The 24120-nt window shown below is 45.3% G+C and overlaps 1 protein-coding gene across 2 annotated transcripts in view; it reads right to left on the reverse strand.

The window, feature by feature from the left end:
• The window catches only part of LOC311107895 (phospholipid-transporting ATPase ABCA1-like), a 57672-nt gene extending 42280 nt beyond the window's left edge, over nt 1–15392 (reverse strand). Inside the window, exons 1-6 of one of the 2 annotated variants that reach the window (XM_084150486.1) lie at nt 15294–15377; nt 12293–12373; nt 11875–11992; nt 10412–10505; nt 7682–7823; nt 7351–7469 (exon numbers count right to left, since the gene is read on the reverse strand). In XM_084150486.1, coding sequence (XP_084006612.1) covers nt 7351–7469; nt 7682–7823; nt 10412–10505; nt 11875–11940 — 421 coding nt within the window. In that variant the 5' untranslated portion in view covers nt 11941–11992; nt 12293–12373; nt 15294–15377. Of the gene's footprint in view, nt 1–7350; nt 7470–7681; nt 7824–10411; nt 10506–11874; nt 11993–12292; nt 12374–15293 lie in introns of both variants that reach the window. The other variant, XM_084150487.1, reaches the window with a different exon arrangement.
• Between the last annotated feature and the right edge of the window lie 8728 nt (nt 15393–24120).

The raw sequence follows: 24120 nt of genomic DNA on the forward strand, positions 1-24120 counted from the left end.
TATTATTATGAGGAGGTGACACACTTCACACCTTCAACCACAGGGTAATTCCACAGTGACGGAATTACGCTGAGTCTCCAATTTTTTACTTTACAATTTACATTTTAGTCATTTAGCAGACGCTCTTATCCAGAGCGACTTAGAGTTAGTGAGTGCATACATTTTCATACTGGCCCCCCCCCGTGGGAATCGAACCCTCAACCCTGGCGTTGCAAGCGCCATGCTCTACCAACTGAGCTATGTACTGTATGCCAAACAAAAACCATTGATTTCAAAGTTTAGCAAACCATACAACGCATAATTTTCTGTGTAAATTGTTCAAAGTAGTCCTCGTGCATAGAGTTGTATGGTTTGTGAAACTTTTAAATCAATAAATTTTGTTTGATATACATTTTAGAGTCTCAGCATAATTCCGTTACCATGGAATTGCCCCACAGTAATGACCCGCTAGCACATTCACACTGAAAAAACCCCACTGGATCATACACAAACTGTCTGCAAATTGTCTGCTAACTGCCCCCCCCCCCTCGCTCTCTCATTGGCTCCTTCCCTCAACTCCTGGGCCCTTTCAAAGAACAAAAGCTGGAAGTGAGTCCAGTCACTTGTCCTGATGGCAGTGGGGGGTCGGGGGGACAAAAGGACAGGAGGTGGCAGATTCCTCGAACTTTAACTAGACAGCCGTTTGAAGACAGACGAGGTGAGGGGGTGGGGGTCAAATTGGGTCGCTGAAAATCTGGAGCCTTTTCAAAAGCTGACAGACTCCATTTTGTTTTACTGTCTAGAACTATGAACCCCTGTAAGTCATTAGAAATGATTGTCAAAAGGAGTTACAAATTAGCAACAAATTTTACCCAACAAACCATGAACATGCTTTAGAATTTAGCGACAGGCAATTTAATCAATATTCGTCCACTGGTTACAGTACATTAAGAATCCACCCCCCCCATGACACCTTTCAGCAAATCCTTCAGTGTATTGGGAAATTCACAGGCTTTTGTGAATTCCTGTTTTGTCTCTGGAGGTAAGCCATTGTAGCCATGGGCTTGGTTTTTACATGACGGCCTGACAAAACATTGGTGGCCCTAGGTTATATGCCATTTTAGCAGACGCTTTTATCCAAAGCGACTTACAGTCATGTGTGCATACATTTTTACGTATGGGTGGTCCCGGGGATCGAACCCACTACCCTGGCGTTACAAGCGCCATGCTCTACCAATTGAGCTACAGGTCTAGTACATGCTCCTTTTGTTAATTGTGAGATTAATAATTGTAGATATTTGCACATATCAAGTTAGAATCAAGCTATAAAATGTGTGCTCTGGGAACACCAAAAAGATTACCCTTCCTGAAATATACTGGATCCAAAGCAATTGCAAAAGTCAATGCAAGATTATGCAAACCCACAAAAGCATTTATTTGAGCAATTGAGACATAACTATCTACTATTTTAGATAGATGGCTCCACTATAAATACATTTTACGGTGACAAATTCAATCAACTAAGACATGGGTCCACAATGAGTCCAAAAAGTAAGACGTCACTGCCAAAAATAACATATATTCAGATAAAAGAAAAAAGAAAAAAACATGAAAAGCATAAAAAGAGCTTGAACTCAGCGTGAAGGAAACACACAATACCTGCAGAACCTTTCAAAGAGTCCACTTTGGTCAAGCAAACCCTTGCTGACAAAGTTATTGTTGAATTTGCTTATTCAGCTTCAAGTCCACAGTCTTTACCTCAGTCTCACAAAGAAGCTGAAAATGTTTACTGTACAAACTATCAACTAGATTCTAAGAATCCCCCGTTCTAGCCTCACCCATGCTTTGCTTATATAAGGCAAATCGTGACAGGTTTTCAGAAAGGACTGATTAACGGATATCATCAACGTGGATCATCAGGAGTATCTTGACCAGTGGCTGTGCAAAAGTGCTTAATTGGCATATAGTCAGTGCACTTTGAACTCAGGAGCCAAAATGAACGGAATCAACAACCAATACTGAAGGGATTTTACATCATCACTGGTCATACTTCCACATAGCATAGTAATAAACAAAGCCACTATGAGTCACGATTAAAATATCCCCTAAAATATCCCCCAGCCCTATCAAACTCTATTGGCTTCACCTACAATAAAGGTTTATCAATATCATGCTTAGACTGGTAAATAGGATAGAGACTGAACCAGAAACCGATTAGCAAAATCAAGTAAATGAGTGGAAGTGTGTTAAACCAGGTGGCCACCAGCATGAAAGCTATGTCATAAGAGAAAGACCTAGCACAACCGTTCACCTTTATTGCCACTCGCAAAGGCTCAAATCAGATATCACTGATCTACTTTTCAGCTCATTTATCTCCTGATTTACTTAACAAAAGGCATATAGCTCAGCATTCAGACTATAGCTCAGCATTCAACACCATAGTACCCTCCAAGCTCATCATCAAGCTCTAGGCCCTGGGTCTTAACCCCGCCCGTGCAACTGGGTCCTGGACTTCCTGACGGGCCGCCCCCAGGTTGTGAAGGTAGGAAACAACATCTCCACTTCGCTGATCCTCAACACAGGGGCCCCACAAGGATGCGTGCTCAGCCCCCTCCTGTACTCCCTGTTCACCCATGACTGCGTTGCCAAGCTAGCCTCCAACTCAATCATCAAGTTTGCAGACGACACAACAGTGTAGGCTTGATTACCAACAATGACGAGACCACCTACAGGGAGGAGGTGAGGGCTCTGGGAGTGTGGTGCCAGGAAAATAACCTCTCACTCAACGTCAACAAAACAAAGGAGATGATCGTGGACTTCAGAAAACGTCAGAGGGTGCCCCCCCTATCCACATCGATGGGACCGCAGTGGAGAAGGTGGAAAGCTTCAAGTTCCTTGGCGTACACATCACCGACAAACTGAAATGGTCCATCCACGCAGACAGTGTGGTGAAGAAGGCGCAACAGAGCCTCTTCAACCTCAGGAGGCTGAAGAAATTTGTCTTGGCACCTAAAACCCTCACAAACTTTTACAGATGCAAAATTGAGAGCATCCTGTCGGGCTGTATCACCACCTGGTACGGCAACTGCACCGCCCGCAACCGCAGGGCTCTCCAGAGGGTGGTGCGGTCTGACGAACGCATTATCGGGGCAAACTACCCGCCCTCCAAGACACATACAGCACCCGATGTCACAGGAAGGCCAAAAAGATCATCAAGGACATCAACCACCCGAGCCACTGCCAGGTGCATCAAAGCTGGGACCGAGAGAATGAAAAACAGCTTCTACCTCAAGTCCATCAGACTGTTAAATAGCCATCACTAGCACATTAGAGGCTGCTGCTGCCTATTGAAATCACTGGCCACTTTAAGAAATGGAACACTAGTCACTTTAATAATGTTTACAGTCACTTTAATAATGTTTACATATCTTGCACTACTCACTACTTTTGTGTGTATTAGGTATATGTTGTGAAATTGTTAGATATTACTGCACTGTCGGAGCTAGAAGCACAAGCATTTCGCTACACCCGCTATAACATCTGCTAAACAAATACAATTTGATTTGATCAGGGCGGCAGGTAGCTTAGTGGTTAAGAACGTTGTGCCAGTAACCGAAAGGTTGCTGGTTCTAATCCCTGAGCCTACTAGGTGAAAAATCTGTCGATGTGCCCTTGAGCAAGGCACTTAACCCTAATTGCTCTGGATAAGAGCGTCTGCTAAATGACTAAAATGTAAACTCTCAATAGGTGGTCCAGGTGTCCTCATGACATGGCACAACTAGCGGGGTGGGCATATCCTCTTTTGGTCTCTATAGAGTGGTGAGGAGGAGGAGTCTACCATGACTGGAAGAGACTTCAAATAAAAAATTGATTAGTAAAAATTAAAAAAGAAGAAAAATAACAAATAATTAAAGAGCAGCAGTAAAATAACAGTAGCGAGGCTATATACACCAGTCATTTTCTTGATTCAGGTTCACTCAAACATCGTTTTAAGCTTTGGCTTACTATTGACAGTTAGAGCTGATTTCAGGACTATATATCGATTCGCTCTCCTTAAATATTTGTCATCTGATGTATTCATTTCAGTCTCTGAATTGTTTAATCAAACTTTTCACCGCCAGCTCCTGATATCAGGGTATAAAAACTACAATCTCTCTCCTGAATTAGCCTTGTGTGCATGTGCGCCCAACTACACTGAACAAAAATATAAATGCAACATGTAAAGTGTTGGTCCCATATTTCATGAGCTGAAATAAATAAATCCCCAAAATGTTCAATACGCACAAAAAACTTATTTCTCTCAAATTTTGTGCACAAATTTGTTTACATCCATCCACCTGACAGGTGTGGCATATCAAGCAGCTGATTAAACAGCATGTTCATTACACAGGTGCACCTTGTGCTTGGGGACAATAAATGGCCACTTAAAATGTGCAGTTTTGTCACACAACACAATGCCACAGATGTCTCAAGTTTTCAGGGAGTGTGCAATTGGCATGCTGACTGCAGGAATGTTCACCAGAGCTGTTGCCAGAGAATGTCATATTCATTTCTCTACCATAAGCTGCCTCCAACGTCGTTTCAGATAATTTGGCAGTACGTCCAACTGGCCTCACAACTGCAGACCACGTGTGACCACGCCAGCCCAGGACCTCCACATCCGGCTTCTTCCCCTGCGGGATCATCTGAGGGGGGTGCTGAGGAGTATTTCTGTCTGTAATAAAGCCTATTTGTGGGAAAAAATCATTCTGATTGGCTGGGCCTGGCTCCCCAGCCTGGTCATGTGAAATCCATAGATTAGGGCCTAACGAATTTATTTAAATTGACCTATTTCCTTATGTGAACTGTAACTCAGTAAAAACGTTGAAATTGTTGCATGTTGCGTTTATATTTTTGTTCAGTATATATCCTGTCCCGAACTTGTTTTCCACGGTTTTCCCTGGCTAAACTAGCTGGAATATGTGTTTGTCCTCATTGCCAAACTTCATAAAAACTGCACCTTCAACTTCAAAACTCCTTTGCAAGCTATACAATAATGTAACAAAGAACATCGCTGGAAAGAAACTTGAAAAGTATGTATTGTTTTGTTGAATAGTCATGACTGGTTCGAGCTATCTGTCGTGTCGTAAGACAACTGTGGCGAAGGATATCATTGCTACATAACGCAGATCCAAGTTCATATTTGAGCTCCACCGGCGTCATTGGCTGGACGTTTCTGACTGGTCTTGGAACTGTGACAACGGGCAGCCTCTCCTCGCTTGGCTTGATGGGATATGTAGTGATTTTGCCAACACAGCCAGATACTGTATGTACACAGTCTTGTACCGTTAACCTTTTTTAAACGGACTATCGCATTTGTTCATTAAATCAGACTTGATTAATATAATGAGAAATCCAGGAATGTCACGTGTTAATTGTGAACTCTACAGAACGCCAATGGCTACAATGAATGGCTAAATTGCTTCCGGACATGAAGGGTCCATGGAGCTCCTCCTCCTCACCCCTCTATAGCTCCTGATTGTTCCTCAAGCAATGGGGGAGGCCGATGACATCAGAGGCCACCATCAGACCAACTTCTTGAATGGCATACTCCTTGTAGTTTGTACTTGTGTGTAAAGAACACTATTTTCCTCAAAACATAATTTATAATTTACCCTTAAGAGTGTGTACATTACTGTATTTATACGTGGGATATTGTTTTTCAATAGTAGGAGGTTCATAAATTGCTGGAGTACGTCTTTAACATCTGCTGTGCTCATTTGAGTGTTTTAGGAGTTTGAGGCACCTACACTCCAGGACTCAGCGTATACCTAATTATCCAGGAGTCAGCGTATACCTAATTATCCAGGACTCAGCGTATACCTAATTATCCAGGACTCAGCGTATACCTAATTATCCAGGACTCAGCGTATACCTAATTATCCAGGACTCAGCGTATACCTAATTATCCAGGACTCAGCGTATACCTAATTATCCAGGACTCAGCGTATACCTAATTAATCAGGACTGAGCGTATACCTAACTATATTTCCACAGAAATGTTTTCTTCCATCAGCCAAAGTGGATACACAGATATGGCAAATATCTCATTCATTACAGTAGTACTGTATTTGCCTTGAGATTGAAGTCTAGTCTGTTTGTTGTTATACTACTCCCATGAAAGGCTTTTCATTTTATAAAGTCCATTACCCAAGCTAATGTAATATAAGGTCACCTGACTAAGGTAGCACGGTCCTATTTTGTCTAATGAGAAACACACTATTAACCCAGCACACAGTAAGTAAGGAAGCACGTCAAATCTGTCCTATCTTGAATGGCATATGAGAATACCTTCAAGCCATGTGCCCAATGGCCTGACATAACCTATCAGAGACTCTGCCAGCTTTCATCCATCTACTGCCTCAAACCATCTCACCACCACTCTTAATTTTTTTTTACCCCTTTTTCTCCTCAATTGGTAGTTACAGTCTTGTCCCATCACTGCAACTCCCCTACGGACTCTCGAGAGGCGAAAGTCAAGAGCCATGGGTACTCCGAAACACAACCCTGCTTCTTGACACACTGCTCGCTTAATCCGGAAGCCAGCCGCACCAATGTGTCAGAGGAAACACCGTCCAGCTGGCGACCGACGTCAGCTTGCAGGCGCCCGGCCCGCCACAAGGATTCGCTAGAGCACGATGGGACAAGGAAATCCCTGCCAGCCAAACCCTCCCATAACCCCGATGACACTGGGCCAATTGTGCGCCACCTCATGGGTCTCCTGGTCACGGCCAGCTGTGACACAGCCTGGGTTCGAACACGGGTCTGTAGTGACGCCTCAAGCACTGCGATGCAGTGCCTTAGACTGCTGCACCACTCTGGAGGCCCCACCACTGCCACTCTAAACACAGCATTGTCTAAATGCTCAAAACGGAATGTCATTACAGAAGGAATCAGTGTGTGAAATTAAGGTGGTACAATCTTTAAAAAATGTTTTACAAGTTCAGCTTTAAAATTATAACTCTATCCATCCACAGCCATTCACAGGCACAGGAGGCGAACCCAGAAGGCAGGTTGGAGCAGGAAAAAAGGGGATGGGAGTCCCGCTGCGAGTCAGCACAGCGTAAGGTAATTAGTGTAAAACCTATTTTCTGCCCAGACGTGGTGGTAGAGTAACTCTTCGGGGCCTGCTCAAAGGGGCGGAAAGTTCAGGGCAGACAGAGATGCACTACGTAGACCTGGAATGACTCTTGATTCAGTTTCAGTTAAAATACTGTCTATTCTAGGCTGTGAGTTTATGAACGTTCCACTCAAATGAATAGGCCCCTGGTGTTTCTTGTGAATGTAGTAGTTTGTACATTGAACAATGGTTTATATAGAGGTGCCTCTTACCTTTGGTGTTGGCCTGTAGTGTCTTCAGGGCCTGGATGAGGCCTTTAAAGCCGTCCAGATTCCGGTCATTCTGACTGTACAGCAGGATCTTCTTGGCATCTGAGAACAGACGAGAGATTCTGCAGACATCCACAGAGAAACAGATTAACACAGAATACAATTGAATCAGTTAAATTCAAGTTATAAATAGGATATTTACAGGAAACATTAAAGTGACCATTTTCTTTATTTGGATACAATGATGTTATTAATCCAATGAAGTGGACGAAGCATAAAATAAAGTGTATTCATGTTTTTAAAACGATCAGATACAGCTTGGGGTGGAACTCACATGGACTCGTTGAAGTTACCCACGACCCCCGGGGACTCTCCAGGAGTGGGGTTGCGGAAGCAGGGGTTGTTGGCATTGCAGATGATGCCTTGGATCCAGGGCAGGGTGCCCGCCGAGGGCATGGCCTTGTTGGGGAAATGACCTGAGGGAGACACCGGGAGGGATACCATCAGTAACGTCACCGTACAGTCCAGTCATTAGACACAAATTGTGGTATTTTGAAATTCAATAATGTTTACACCACATTCAAAACTACATCTCTGGGTGTATAACAAAACACTTTTTGGGGGACATTTTTGACATATTTACTCTATTAATCCACTATCTACAGAGAGTGGACTGGAGAGAACACGGGGTAATTCCAGTCACGTTTGATCTGATACTGAGACATTTAAATTTAAATTGTAGTAATTTAGCAGACGCTCTTATCCAGAGCAACTTACAGTTAGTGAGTGCATACATTTTCATACTGGCCCCCTGTGGGAAACAAACCCACAACCCTGGCGTTGCAAGCGCCATGCTCTACCAACTGAGCTACAGGGGACTATATCAAATGGCCTCTATATCAACCCACTGGATCTATTTGGGGTGGTCTTTGAACATCACCTGCAGAGTTTCAAAATTATATTTTTGTCTAGGAAAGATACAGATAACGATGTGTGTTCTCAGATTGCCTTATCGGGCTGGCAGCAGATGAGCTAGCATCAGCGTATCCACATCTTGTCCCATCTTGAAGGCTTCACTCTGCAGCTACAGGCCTTATCGATATGAGGGAGTGATTGCCTAAGTACAATGTACGACCTTTGCCCCCCCCCCCCCCCCCAAGGTGCCGTCCCTCCCTCCCCAAGAGGCTTGCAGTTATTTGTGTGATGAGTTAAAAAAGTAGGCCTGCTATCAGTAAACCTTAAGACTGCCAACTGGCCCATTACTAAGCAAAGCAGAGATAAGAGATAACACCACATAGCCAATTGCTTAGCTGATTCAGGGCGGACATTTTGCTTTTCAGAGTGATCGTCATCAATGGCCTACACATATTATGACTTAATTAACTAGTGGGTGATAAATGTGAATCCTAAATGGCATTTAGCTAGGCAGTTTTCAAACTAGCACCACATTCAACTCAAACGATTTAAAATCTTCAAAAAGAGCAATGGGTACTTGGAGTCTTTTTGCCCTGTCACATTTTTTTTGCCATTCTTTTCGTGGTTAATATCCATCCCCAAAAGCAATAGGTTAGCCCTGTGCAAGGAAGAACATGTCTTTCCTATGTGGTGTAGGAGCAGTCACAACATCCCCAGACCCAGGTGCTGTATGACTCACACCAAAAGTATGCCACTGCCTGGTGCCTAACCAGGACTTTAGGTGGAACTGAAAGCAATTTACCCGCTAATGCTTCTGCTTTCTGGCAGATGGACAAAGCGCAGGCTTCCGGGAATGAAAGAAAGCGGATATTCTGGTGTAGACAAAGATTTCTCAGGGGATGTGTTCATCCCATTGATAATAGTTATTAGTAGCTATATGAATGCTTTGTCCTACACAACTATATCCTGAAGCAGGGTACACAAAGTAGGATCAATAAGTCAACCAGTTTGACTTTGTTAAACACACAGCTGTAACTCTTAATTTTGTAATTCATTAAGAATGCAGAGTATCAAGTCCCATACTAAGAAACAATAGTTGCTTTAGCATAGAAAAGGTAGCCGGCAGCTTTATTGATCCTGTTCTGTGAACCGCCCCCAGAGATATAACTAACTGAAGCTTTCTCTAGCGTATCATTCCGGTGAAAACAGGCTTTGGTTCAGCCAGTGCATTGCCATTATGTAAGCTTTTCCCATACCCGTGCCAAAGATAGTCTCTGAGGGCCTTGCGACCTTTATCAGCTTTCACATATAGAACCTTGATAATGCGATTAGAGCAGTAATAAAGGCATCATAAACTCTAAACCCCCCATAAAGCCACTGATATGTACAAAGGCAATCTGAGCCACCTCACAAATTAATGTTAGAATCAAATAGAAAACTGTCAAACTTATATTTGTACAGTTTTGACTGATCACATAGAGACATTTTGTCTTAAGCAAACAAGAGCCTCTGTTTTGTCTCTTGCCAAAAAAAAGCTCCAGTGATTAGTAGTATTGGATCTACTGTGATGTTCATATCGGAGGCTTCGTGCAGGAGGGGTAAAGGGATACATGCCCAGTTGGCAGAAATCATCTGTCAGGCTTTAGATAAAAACACATTAACAGGGGTATATCTGCCATCCCATACCAGAAAATTGATTAGCAGGACAGAATATTCCCCATGTAACAGTTAACGCATAAAACACCCAGCATCCACACCTGATAAGGACATATCATAAACAGTTCAACACGATTAGGCTGCTGTTGGATTGTGAAAATGTATTGGTTTTTTTTCTCCTTAGTGTGTTTACTCGAGTGGCCAGCACGTAGCAGTTTCAAAATAAATGCCTACACATCGCATTGTAGCATACTAGTGCATGGTATTGCTAGCTTGTTTACGGTAGCATCAATGGCTTGTATCTTTGGCAGTGTACAATATGTATACATGAGGCAACATAGTTCATCCCCAGATTCCAAATCCAAATGTCTCTGTGGCTACAACAACAGGAGTGGTTGAACAGCCATTTGGGGTGTGGGGGGCAATTCAGTTCAGTGTCTTGTGAAGAAATGTGTGTGCGTAAACAATGAAAAGGGGGGTGCATCATACTTACATTCATGTTGTTCGTACGGAGGGTAGTTCAGTCTCACTGATATCAAAATGAAGAAGATGAACAGGGGCCATACTATCTCAATCAGCAGTTGGAGCTAGAGAGAAGAAAACAAGTGAAGAAGGCCAGTTAGCATTTTTGATAAGGAGCATGGCCTATGTAAACCATTACTACTTTCCCTTCCTCCCCTCTTTATAACCGTAAGCCTAGCTTGTCTGCTAATAGTCTGAAGCTCTTAAAAGCTGGCATTCAAAATGGCTCCCTCACAACACCATATAATATGCCTGCATCAACGCTATAGGCAGGCAGGATGTAGCTCTCATAGGACAGCTTTTATTAGGACTCATTCAGCGATCAATACAACCAACCCTGACTTCAGAATAGCCAATGCTGCACACCCACATCCAGCAACAGTGAAGTCATCTCTGTTCAAGGGTTATCAGGTGCATGCTGATTGGATTAGGAGACAGAGAAATACTACTCCAGCACATGTAAGGCCATCTAGAGGCAGGGTTCTAACACACGTGGGAGAACAAGCTGTAGTAGCTGTTAAATCTAACACTGCGACGATAAAGCTCTGTCCCTTTGGGCGTGTGAGCATAATACATTTTCCAATAAAAGATTTTATTTGGGGGACTATTTGAATAAAAAGTAGTAGAAGAGGTAGTATGCATAGTAATAATGGACTGGATTTACACTGTATTTACAAATATAAAGTGGCTGGTGGAATCAATGGTATATATTAGAACAGCAGCGTTGACTGTGTGTGTGAGTGTGTGTATATGAGTTCTGAGTGTGTGTTTATGGGTGTTTGCGTGGTTGTGTTTGTGTGTAAGGGTTGGATGTGTGGGTAGTCAGTTTAAATAATTTATCCGGTGCAAATAGTCTCTAAGGTGCATGTCTGTCCAGGGAGACGGCTAGGATGAGCTTTTCAGCAGTCTGATGGCCTAGTGGTAGAAGCTGTCTCGGAGCCTGTTGGTCCGAGACCCGATACTCTGATAGGGCTTGCCAGATAGTAACAGAGTGAAAAGTTAATGGCTTGGGTGACTGAAGTCCTTGACGATCTTTCGGGCCTTCCTCAGACACCGCCTGGTGTAGATGTCCTGGAGGGCAGGGAGCTCGCCCCCAGTGATGTTTGGGGCCTATCACAGTGCTGTTCTTACTCTTATAATAGGAGAACCGGACCTAACATACATGACCACTCTTTGTAACTAAACAGCTATTGAACTATTGTGTGAAGTAAGATTTGCTACAAAGAAGGAATTCAAACTGTAGACCTGGTATATGACAATAATAAAGTAAATACAACATTTGTTTTAAATACACTGTAAACATTATAACAGAAGAACATAATTATACATCCTCTTTTAAATGTTCCTATCAAACAAAGCCATGAGAAAAAGTCCCAATTCCTTACCAAGGATTTCACCAATTCACACAATCTGATATAAAGATGGACTGCTTACCGTTTGCCTTCTCCTGTAGGTAAAGTTCTTCCACAACAACAAGCCCAGCTGAGTTGAGATGGACATCTCTACTCTGGACCTCTTCCACTCAAGCTTCCCTCAGCTCCAGCTCTCTAAACTGAAATGACACACAGGCAGTGGTGACTGTGGGTAAAAAGTCCAGCCAGCCAGCACACAGCTCAAAGGTACAAGGTCAAGGGTCATTTGTCTATCTGGAGCTGACAAGATCACATCTCGCCAATAGGTCCTCCTCACATGGGAACTTCTTCTGCACTGTGTCCCCAATCAGTTCCCAGGCAGACCTTATGGGAGTGAGGATAGGTTGAGGGGACGTATTTACAGGTTATTAGTGGTTCCGTCAGTACAAAGCGTGTGGTTCTGATGGTCCAGATTGGGAGTGTATATCTCTGCATATTACCTTTATATCGGGTCAGAATCACTGATACAGGCCCCTCTCCACCCTCTGGGGTATGGATAACGATTATGTCTCCAGAGAAACCTACATGCAAATAAATGTCCTATATATCAAATTGCTGTAGGCAGAATTCAATGTTTTTGGCTTGGGTCAAAATGACCCTAAAGGTCTTGATAAACATTTTTTTTGCCATATTGATACAGAAACACAAAACATGATTTAGATTTGTTAAGAACAAGTTGATTGACAAATCATGAAAAATGTAAAGAATTGAATAAACCAACTTAGGGGGCTATGATCCAAAATATGCCTCTAGGGTCAGATGACTCTGAGTGGCGCAGTGGTCTAAGGCACTGCATCGCAGTGCTAACTGTGCCACTAGAGATCCTGGTTCGAATCCAGGCTCTGTCGCGACCGGGAGACTCATGGGCGGCGCACAATTGGCCCAGGGTAGGGGAGGGAATGGCCGGCAGGGATGTAGCTCAGTTGATAGAGCATGGTGTTTGCAACGCCAGGGGTGTGGGTTCGTTTCCCACCGGGGGCCAGTAAAAAAAAATATATATATATATGTATTCACTAACTGTTAGTCGCTCTGGATAAGAAAGTCTGCTAAATGACTAAAAAATGTAAATAAAATAAAAAAGATGACCTTATGACCCCGGTCAGAATCGGAGTCCCATCTCTCTCTAGACCCCTTTCCCAGAATTGTGTGATTGACTGACTGACTCAGCTGCTAGCTGGGCATCTTGCTCGTTAGCTTTGGCTGTGTAGCGACTTAGACAACCACGCACAGGTAGATGGTTCAAAGCGGCTCTGGCTCTATGTTCATAACTAAAACGGATAGCTATTTGCTTTATTGCGATGATAATACGTTCACCTGGATATTATCTAATTGCCAAGGTAGGTAGCTAACGAACTCCCCCGGAGTATAAACTAGAACAGCTATGGTCATGAAGCAGAGGCAGACGGAATTCCTGCCTAGGGATGAGAGCGCATAATTGCACCTGTTAACACCGAAGCATGCCTTTCCTTTCTGCCTCCAATGAGTCACACGCACAATTGTAAACAACATAAACACATCCAGGCGCTTGGCTGCACCATGTTTTACTGGACGTATATGGCGTTAACTTTATAGACGAGGGGTAAAACACTGGGTCGCGGGGACGAGTGCCGCGCAAAATGGACAACTGTTTATGTTGTCCAAGAGGCATGAATCGGAGTTTGGACAAAATATATTTAGTTTGCATCTTAAACATGCACCATTCAGTTTTGACTGCTAGTGAGGCTCCTGGCTTTTCACGATATTGGAATTACTTAGCCTAAATGAGGGGTTTTGCACGCGCGTTCCCCACGAATCATAAGGGTTATTTGTCCTTATGATTCGGAGGCATATGAAAACACTGAAACTGGAAATAAGCTATTGAATGATCAGTGATCATCACCATTTGAAGCATGTAATTAACTAAATAGAATTACATTAAGCTGCAATTGTTATCGGCCAAGTGGGAATGAAACCGTCATGGTACAAAAGGAGAATGCCTTTCCTATTTCTTCCTTACTTTTTTCAAACTGCAATGTTGGTTAAGAGCTCGTAACTAAGCGTTTCACAGTAAGTTATACACCTGTTGTATTCGGCGCATGTGTGACAAATATAATTGTATTTTATCTGAGGGAACTAATTAATACATTGATGGAATTGATGTTTTATATTGAGGGAACAAATAAAAAAAACAAGGGAATGGATTAGTCTGGCCTGTTTTTTCCTCCACCATGACCCATAAGGGGCTCAGTATGAACCCAATAAATGGGACATGGGCATAAATTGATGAGTGAGTAGGCTACACAGAGATAGATAGAGGACTCTAGCGCCCAAAAGCCCGTTTTAGCATTGCCAGCGCCAATGAGTCACAATTTTGAAGAAGTCAATTGGGTGGGACTTCCTATGGGTTAAGGAAGGATCACATAATTCCATCCAGATCATCATGAGGGATCAGCCAATTAATTATACTTGTGAGAAAACATTTCATAACTGCAGGTGGCAGTAAATCGCCAACCTAGGCTTTATACCTGTTCAAACACACTCTAGGTGGCAGTGTGAACTATGCAACCTTTCAGAGTGTTTACCATCGAAGTAGTAGAAGAAAATGTACTACTTTAAAATGGAGATGGCCTCAATGACGCTGCCCATGCTCTCACAGACCGCTATAATGGGACATATACAACGTAGCATCCTCTAACTATCTCTATGGTACGCTACTATCACTTTCTCTACTGTTGTTTGGAGGGACAAACTCAGTCTAGGTTACATTTTATTGTCTCCCTGTCTTTTGTCTTCACACAAGAGCCAGGTGGGCTGTTGGTTGTGTGATAACTCCCGCAGGTAAGACGACAATATAAATGACAAAAAAATCTTCATTTACAAATGATTAACGGACCTATCAATAACATGTTATTTTGCGGGGCTTCACACTGACGTCCCTTAACTGTAAATTGAAACAAAGTAACTTGTTTCTAACTTGTTTATTACCTTGTTTGGTGGCAAAATGTTGTGGAACGTGTGCAGGGATAACTCCGCAAAGAATGTAATTGAATAGAAAATATGGGATCGTTTTTTAAACGTTTGTTTAACACAATGGGTGAGAAGATTCGTGCCGTGTTCTCCGTTTTCCTTTGAAAAATCTAATATTGAAGGCCGTCAATCATGAAGTCCTTTTCATGAATGAGTAAATCAACGTTTCATAACAATACATAATGTCGTTGTAAATGTGCCCGAAGACTAGTCTACATCGTGTTTTATAATTAAGTACAACAAAAAACTACGACAAAACAATTTTTTTCTATGAAACAAAATATCTATAAGTGATGCGTTGTTGAAAAGAAAAATATCAAAAGTTTGCCATTTAACTCCGTTATCTTTTCATATTTCTTTATAGCAGATAGGACTACCATTAAAATAAGAGAATAAACCAATTACAGACAATGAATCAGTGGAAAATCGAAATACCTTTTTCCAGCTAAACCACACTTCTTCACTACTTTTTGAAATATTTTTGTCTTGGCTTGTTATCCAGGCATGTGTGATCTGTTCACAGAGGAGGAGAATCATCTGGATCTAGAAAAGCTTTTATATGGAGGGAACCTTGGCTACATCCGCTTGGCGAACTACAGGGGTTACTCTCGGTCATGGAGATGTTCCGTTATTAAATCCCCCTAGTAGAGCACATGTAGACTCGGGGCAACTCGCTCTCCCCGACCTCCTAAACATCTGGAACTGATGATAATGAAAATAAATACCATAGACTTGCATGTATTTAAAGTAGTAAATAGCCTACCGGGGACTACATTTCGTTGGGGTATAGAGTTGGGGTATAGGCCTAGACGCCATCGTCTTTCCACACATCTTTTACATTTTAGTTTGACATTTTAGTCATTTAGCAGACGCTCTTATCCAGAGCGATTTACAGGAGCAATTAGGATTAAGTGCCTTGTTCAAGGGCACATCGACAGATTTTTCACCTAGTCGGCTCGGGTATTCGAACCAGCGACCTTTCGGTTACTGGCCCAATGCTCTTAACCGCATTTTCATTCTGATTATTCATTCTGATTATTCACTGATGTTGAATCTGTTTTTCCATGGATTTAGATTAAACCCCATACTTTACAGTCAAAACATTATCTGGTCATGTTTGCCTTTCATGAGATTCAACAATTAATTAAATACTTCCCCTGAATTCTTCCAATCATTTCCAGGTTGCATGTATATTGGAGCAATAGGCCAATGATGAATGGTTTTGATCACTTGGGAAACAACAATGTGTTCAGCTGAGGGGGTGTTCTTTGTAAAATACTGAAAACAGTTCCCCAAAGCAATGTGACAATGACAAAAACACAAGTGTCATTGAAAGGAAAGATTTGAAGAGATTTGAAATCAGCAAGTTCCCCTTTGTGACAACACAGTAATTTGCTCCCCCAAAATGGCGTAGCCTCTCACCTATGAATTGGATTAGTGCAAATAAATATGTTTATAGATGGAAATTATAAGGCCCATGAAATAGTTAAATAATTGCACTATAGGTTATGCATATTCATGAAACCAATCATGGTAGCTCTTTTTAATTATATCAATTATGACCTTTTCACTCTGCCAATCTGAATGGGAAACTCAGCCAATTCAAAGGTCAACTACTCAAAGCTCAATAACTTATCAACACAGTATGATTTATAGCTGTAGGCAGAGCATATCCTCAGAAGACCATCTCCAACACTAATCAGAAAAGGGACAGTTAAAAGTTTGCCAGACATTTTCATACCTCAAAAGTGGTCTGAAGTCAAGCTGATGTCATCCCATTCTAGGCAATAGGAGAAATCTGCAGTGCATACCTCACTCCTTAATTAATGGAAAAGATAGGCACAAGGTATTAGTAATATTTGCAGAAGCCTAGTGCTGGGAAATAACAGTAGAGAAAATGTAATGGTATTAATCACCAACATCTGGAGTACACTGGTCTGTGTTAAATAATTCTCATGACCACTTAGGGTAAAATAAAAATGAAACACGTTATAACTTCCTATGTAAGTAAGGCAAGAAAAACAATAGCCTTCTACTGTCCATATAGTATGCCCTGTGAGATACATTTAAACAATTCTCATGACTTCTGCAACACCATGTAGGCGATATGGTGAAAGAAAAATACTGTAAGCGACTCCTTAAGTCAGAAAGGTTACAAAAACAATATTTTACTATAACAACTTACATATAGTATCGCCTGTTACTGTGAGGTACATTTAAATAATTCTCCTGACTTCTGCAAAACCACACAGGCTATAAGACAAGATGAGGTAAAGCATGAAAACAGGTAATAACATGCTTTCATTGACTGCTGAATCACATAATAGATATATAAAAGATCTACCCTAGACTAGAGGAGCGTGTGACAACTTTACATATAAGAGCTACGTATTAATTGGGTAGGCTACCTGCTATCGCTTTCTGCCTTTTTCACACGATGTTTCGGACATTCTATAGTAACCTGGCCCCTGCTCAGTGAAAGTAGGTGAAAGGTGAACTGATGTCATCTGACCCTGGCTGCAATTGCCCCCACCCAGATGTTCCAGCTCAAAGTGACTAAACTTATGTAATAGCATGTGAGCAAGTGATGAAACAGCAAAAAGTTTAGACAGTATGGAAAAGACACATCTAATCAGAAAAGCCCTTAAATATATACTTCAGGCTCTTGAATAGCTTCTACCAACAGGCTCTTGAACAGCTTCTACCAACAGGTTCTTGAACATCTTCTATCCCCAAGCAATAAGACTGATAAATAGCTAACAAAATAGCTACATGGACTATCTGAGTTAACCTTGTTTCTTTATTTACCTTTTATTTTTGCAGTCTCTATGCACACTCACACACTCACTCACTCCATCATCTGCTCTCACACATAATATGTACATACAATTATGTCACGGTTCAGACAGACGACCAGAGGACCACAATTGCGTCACACCAGAAAGTTTATTAAAACTTAAGGGAAAAGGGAAGTAGGGAGTGAATGAAGGCTCCAGGGGTAACAGGGATCCCGTCCAATGTGCTGGATCTGTGCCCCCCCCCAGTGGCAGCGATGCGTCCTATGAAGCCGGTGGTGGGTGGTCCAGAAGTCCGGGATTGAAGAGTAGTCAGGAGTCGTTATGGCAGAAGCAGGTCTGGATCTCCTGGGGCAGAAGAGTATCCAAAAATCAGGCAGGTCCGGGGTCACAAAACCAGGGTGAGCCAGAAGCGCGAGCAAACAGGTTCCGGGTGAGCTTTGCAGACGATCTGACACCGGAGAGCTGAAAGACAGGGCCTTAAATACTGGGAGAGGTAGTGGGTAATGCAGCGCAGCTGGCAGAGTAATTAGAGCAGAGCAGAGCAGGGACAGGTGGAGCTAGTTAGGCTGAGTAGAGAGAGTGGTGAGCAGAGTGGAAGAAAATTAAGGTGGTAACCCGGTGGAGTGAGAGGCTCATGACAGAACCCCCCCCCCAAGGGACGGCCCCAGAAGTCCCAAGAGCAACACCACGCCGGGCGGGAGGAGGGGAGCCGGAGGAGGGCTAGAACTCCTCCGAACGGTCCGAGTGAACGTCCTCATCCTCGGAGGAAGCCGGAGGGCCGTGGTCGGGAGATGGGACAGGTCCCGAGACAGGATCAGGCACAGGACAGGAAGCCGAGCGGGCAGGACGGTTAGGGACCCCTCTGGGGCGGCCCCTACGGATTGCAGGTTGATCAGGATGCCGTTGGTGGAAAGCGGTGATGAGAGTCCTATCCACAATCCGACTAGCTGGCACCCAGGTCCTTTCCTCAGGTCCATAGCCCTCCCAGTCAATGAGGTACTGGAGACCCCTACCCCTCCGTCTGGACCGAAGCAGGCGGCGGACGGTGTAAACCAGACCACCATCGACGAGCCGTGGAGGAGGAGGACAAGGCGCAGCAGGGACCAGCGGACTCTCATGGATGGGCTTAATCTTAGACACATGGAAAGTGGGGTGCACCCTCAGGGAATTAGGCAGTTGGAGCCGGACAGCAGTTGGGCTAATCACTCTTATGATAGGGAATGGGCCAATGAACCGAGGTGCCAGCTTCTGCGACTCCACCCTGAGTGGCAGGTTCTTCGATGACAACCACACCCTTTGACCAACATGGTAGGTGGGAGCAGGAATTCTCCGACGGTTGGCCCCGGTAGTGTAGCTGGCAACGGATCTGAGGAGTGTGGCTCGGGCTTGTGACCAGGTGCGGCGACATCGACGGGCAAAAGCAAGTGCAGATGGGCAAGTAACCTCCTCTTCCTGGCTGGCAAATAGAGGAGGCTGGTATCCATAAACACATTGGAAAGGGGACATACCGATGGCAGAGCAGGTCAGAGAATTGTGTGCGTACTCCACCCATGTCAATTGCTGCGACCAGGAGTGGGGGTTGCGTGAAGTCATGCATCGCAGTACCTTCTCGAGCTCCTGATTAGCCCGCTCTGACTGCCCATTGGATTGGGGATGGAATCCGGAAGTCAGACTGACTGTGGCTCCCAGCAGGTGACAGAACTCCTTCCAAAAAGCGGAGGAGAATTGTGGACCACGGTCAGAAACTACATCCTTAGGCAGTCCGTGGATCCGGAAGACGTGTTCCAGGACCACCTGGGCGGTCTCCTTGGCGGTTGGGAGCTTGGGGAGGGGAATGAAGTGTGCCATCTTGCTGAAACGGTCAACAATGGTGAGAATGACGGTCATGCCACTTGAAGGAGGCAGCCCCGTGACAAAGTCAAGGGCGATGTGAGACCAGGGACGTCTGGGCACAGGCAGGGGCTGCAGCAATCCGGCTGGGGGCTGGCAGGACGACTTGTGTTGGTTGCAGATGGGGCAGGCTTGGACGAATTCCCGTACATCCCTTCTCAGAGAGGGCCACCAGAACCTCTGGGCGAGCAGGTTGTAAGTGCGGGTGGAGCCAGGGTGACAAGCTAGGCGGGAGTCATGTCCCCACTGAACGACCTGGGACCTCAGGTCTTCGGGGACAAAAAGGCGGTCAGCTGGGCAAGTGCTGGGACCTGGCTGGTTACGGAGAGCCTCCAGCACCTGTTCCTCAACAGCCCAGGTCAGAGCTGCAACGATGCAGGGACTAGGCAGAATCGACACAGGGTCCTTGGAGGGGGTGTCATCCTTCTGGAATTGACGGGAGAGGGCGTCTGGCTTGGTGTTGCGTGATCCAGGCCGGTATGACAGAGTGAAATTAAACCTGGTGAAGAACAGGGCCCAGCGGGACTGCCTGGAGTTCAACCGTTTGGCCGTGCGGATGTACTCCAAGTTCTTATGATCGGTCCAAACGAGAAATGGAATGGTGGACCCCTCCAGCCAGTGACGCCACTCCTCCAAGGCAAGCTTCACAGCCAGCAGCTCACGGTTCCCTATGTCGTAATTGCACTCAGAGGGGGACAACCGACGTGAGAAAAAGGCACAGGGATGGAGCTTCCTATCCTCCGCAGCCCACTGAGAAATCACAGCACCAACTCCCACATCCGAGGCGTCCACCTCCACAATGAATTGCCGGTCCACATCAGGCATCTGGAGGATGGGAGCGGAGGTGAACCTCACCTTGAGGGTACTGAAGGCTTTGTCGGCTGCTGGGGTCCAGGTGAAGGGTTGCTTGGTGCTGGTTAGAGCAGTGAGAGGGGCAGCAACGGTACTGTAGTTCCGGATAAACTTTCTGTAGAAGTTAGCAAACCCCAGAAACTGTTGCAGCTTCTTTCTGTTCTCCGGAACTGGCCATGAAGTGACTGCTGATACTTTGGCAGGATCCATTTGGATACTTCCCTCTGCCACTATGTACCCCAGGAAGGCCACTGTCTTGACGTGAAACTCACATTTCTCTGCCTTGGCGTAGAGGGAATTCTCCAGAAGACGATGAAGGACTTGCTGGACATGGCGGGTGTGTTCAGACAGGTTTCTGGAGTAGATTAGGATGTCATCCAGGTAAACGAAGACAAACTTGTTTAACATGTCCCGCAGTACATCATTCACTAGAGCCTGGAACACAGCAGGAGCATTGGTGAGGCCAAAAGGCATAACCAGATACTCGTAGTGGCCTGTTGGTGTATTGAATGCGGTTTTCCATTCATCTCCCTCCCGGATCCGCACTAGGTGGTAAGCGTTTCTGAGATCCAACTTGGTAAAAACAGTGGCTCCCTGGAGCAACTCAAAAGCAGAGGTGAGCAGAGGCAGAGGGTAACGGTTTTTCACTGTGATGTCGTTGAGTCCCCTGTAGTCGATGCAGGGGCGAAGAGATCCGTCCTTCTTCCCCACAAAGAAGAAGCCAGCACCAGCAGGAGATGAAGATGAACGGATTAATCCTGCGGACAGAGAGCCATTGATGTAGTCCTCCATGGACTTTCTTTCAGGAGCAGACAATGAATAAAGACGACCCTTTGGAGGGGCTGTTCCAGGGAGGAGGTCGATGGCACAGTCGTACGGTCGGTGAGGGGGCAGAGATGTGGCTCTTGCTTTGTTAAACACCTCTCTGAGACCATGGTAGCATTCTGGGACATTGGAGAGGTCAGGAGCGGAGTTAGTAGGTACTGGCCGAGGGGGTAGTGCGGCAGCAAGCAGGCAGGTTCGGTGGCAGTCCTCTCCCCACTCCCTGATCACCCCGGTCACCCAGTCGAGCTGAGGGTTGTGCCGGCGGAGCCATGGGTAACCCAGGATGAGGGGTTGGCCTGGAGAGGGGAGCAGGTGAAACTGGATAGTTTCTTGATGGTTTCCGGACAGACCCATCGAGACCGGGGCCGTGACATGAGTGACCGATCCGAGTAAGTGTCCGTCCAGTGCCCGGGCAGGAATAGGAGGTGTCAAACGGAGGTTCTCCAGTCCCAGTTGGCGTGCCAGCTTGATGTCCATTATGTTGGCTTCGGCGCCAGAATCCACCAGAGCAGCCAGGGTGTGAGTTGAGTCAGAGAGGCGGAGGTGAACTTGCAGCAGGGGTTTGCGGTCGGAGGACTGGATGGTCATTGAACTCAACCGGACTCCCCCTATGCCCGGTGAGCTTCGGCCCTTTAAAGGGCAGGTTACCACACGATGTCCATCACCTCCACAATAGAGGCAGAGGTTTGAGGTGAAGCGGCGCTGGCGCTCTGCAGGAGTGAGAGAGGCTCGTCCAATCTCCATAGGCTCAGACTGATCAAACTGACCTGGGTGAGTGGCAGTAGATGACAGGAGCCCAGTCGGATCTCTCCGAATGCCGGTAGTAGGTGGACCTTGGCGCCCCCTCTCACGACGACGGGTCTGTATCCTTCTGTCGATCCTGACAGTCAGTGCGATGGCTTCATCAAGAGTGGAAGGCAGTTCATGGGAGACCAACTCGTCCTTGATATAGTCAGCCAAACTATGGAAGAACGCGTCCACCAACGATGGTGTGTTCCAAGAACTTCGTCTAGCCAGGGTTCGGAAGTCGATGGAATGGTCTGCGACTGTACGTCTGCCTTGTCGAATACTGAACAGTTCACGAGACGCCTCTGCGGTTGGTGAATCCAGGTCAAACACCTTCAGCATCTCCTCAGCAAACAGGTCGAAGGTAGCACATGCGGGGGTTTGACGTTCGAACTCTGCTGTTCCCCAGAGTCGAGCTCGGCCCGTCAGGTGAGTGATGGCATACCCAACTTTAGCCCCCTCCGTGGCGAAGGTCCTTGGCTGCAAGGAGAACTGAAGTCGGCAGCTAGTCAGGAATGGCCGGACCTGGGTTGAGTCGCCGTTGAACCGCTCGGGGTTTCCAATCTTGGGTTCCGGAGCAGCGGCTGCAATGACCGGGGCAGGTAACTCGGGGGCAGGGCTGGTGGGCAGACTGGCTGGGGTAAGGTTGGTGAGGAGTTGAATGATCATGGCGAGTTGTTGTTGCTGCTGCTGGAACTGCTGCTCATGCTCATCGGTTTCCATGTCGGGGAAAGTGTGCGCTGAGTCCATAATGGTCAGATCGTACTGTCACGGTTCAGACAGACGACCAGAGGACCACAATTGCGTCACACCAGAAAGTTTATTAAAACTTAAGGGAAAAGGGAAGTAGGGAGTGAATGAAGGCTCCAGGGGTAACAGGGATCCCGTCCAATGTGCTGGATCTGTGCCCCCCCCCAGTGGCAGCGATGCGTCCTATGAAGCCGGTGGTGGGTGGTCCAGAAGTCCGGGATTGAAGAGTAGTCAGGAGTCGTTATGGCAGAAGCAGGTCTGGATCTCCTGGGGCAGAAGAGTATCCAAAAATCAGGCAGGTCCGGGGTCACAAAACCAGGGTGAGCCAGAAGCGCGAGCAAACAGGTTCCGGGTGAGCTTTGCAGACGATCTGACACCGGAGAGCTGAAAGACAGGGCCTTAAATACTGGGAGAGGTAGTGGGTAATGCAGCGCAGCTGGCAGAGTAATTAGAGCAGAGCAGAGCAGGGACAGGTGGAGCTAGTTAGGCTGAGTAGAGAGAGTGGTGAGCAGAGTGGAAGAAAATTAAGGTGGTAACCCGGTGGAGTGAGAGGCTCATGACACAATTATACTGACTCTACACACACACACACCCACAAGCTGCTGCTACTCTGTTTATCATACAGTATATCCTGATGCCTAGTCACCTTACCCCTATACATATCTACCTCCATCACTCCAGTGGCCCTGCACATTGTAAATATGGTATTGGAACTGACCCTGTATACAGTGGGGGAAAAAAGTATTTAGTCAGCCACCAATTGTGCAAGTTCTCCCACTTAAAAAGATGAGAGAGGCCTGTAATTTTCATCATAGGTACACGTCAACTATGACAGACAAATTTAGATTTTTTTTCCAGAAAATCACATTGTAGGATTTTTTATGAATTTATTTGCAAATTATGGTGGAAAATAAGTATTTGGTCACCTACAAACAAGCAAGATTTCTGGCTCTCACAGACCTGTAACTTCTTCTTTAAGAGGCTCCTCTGTCCTCCACTCGTTACCTGTATTAATGGCACCTGTTTGAACTTGTTATCAGTATAAAAGACACATGTCCACAACCTCAAACAGTCACACTCCAAACTCCACTATGGCCAAAACCAAAGAGCTGTCTAAGGACACCAGATCAAAATTGTAGACCTGCACCAGGCTGGGAAGACTGAATCTGCAATAGGTAAGCAGCTTGGTTTGAAGAAATCAACTGTGGGAGCAATTATTAGGAAATGGAAGACATACAAGACCACTGATAATCTCCCTCGATCTGGGGCTCCACGCAAGATCTCACCCCGTGGGGTCAAAATGATCACAAGAACGGTGAGCAAAAATCCCAGAACCACACGGGGGGACCTAGTGAATGACC

Source organism: Coregonus lavaretus, assembly GCF_964263955.1.
Source record: "Coregonus lavaretus genome assembly, chromosome: 32".
Lineage (NCBI taxonomy): Eukaryota > Metazoa > Chordata > Actinopteri > Salmoniformes > Salmonidae > Coregonus > Coregonus lavaretus.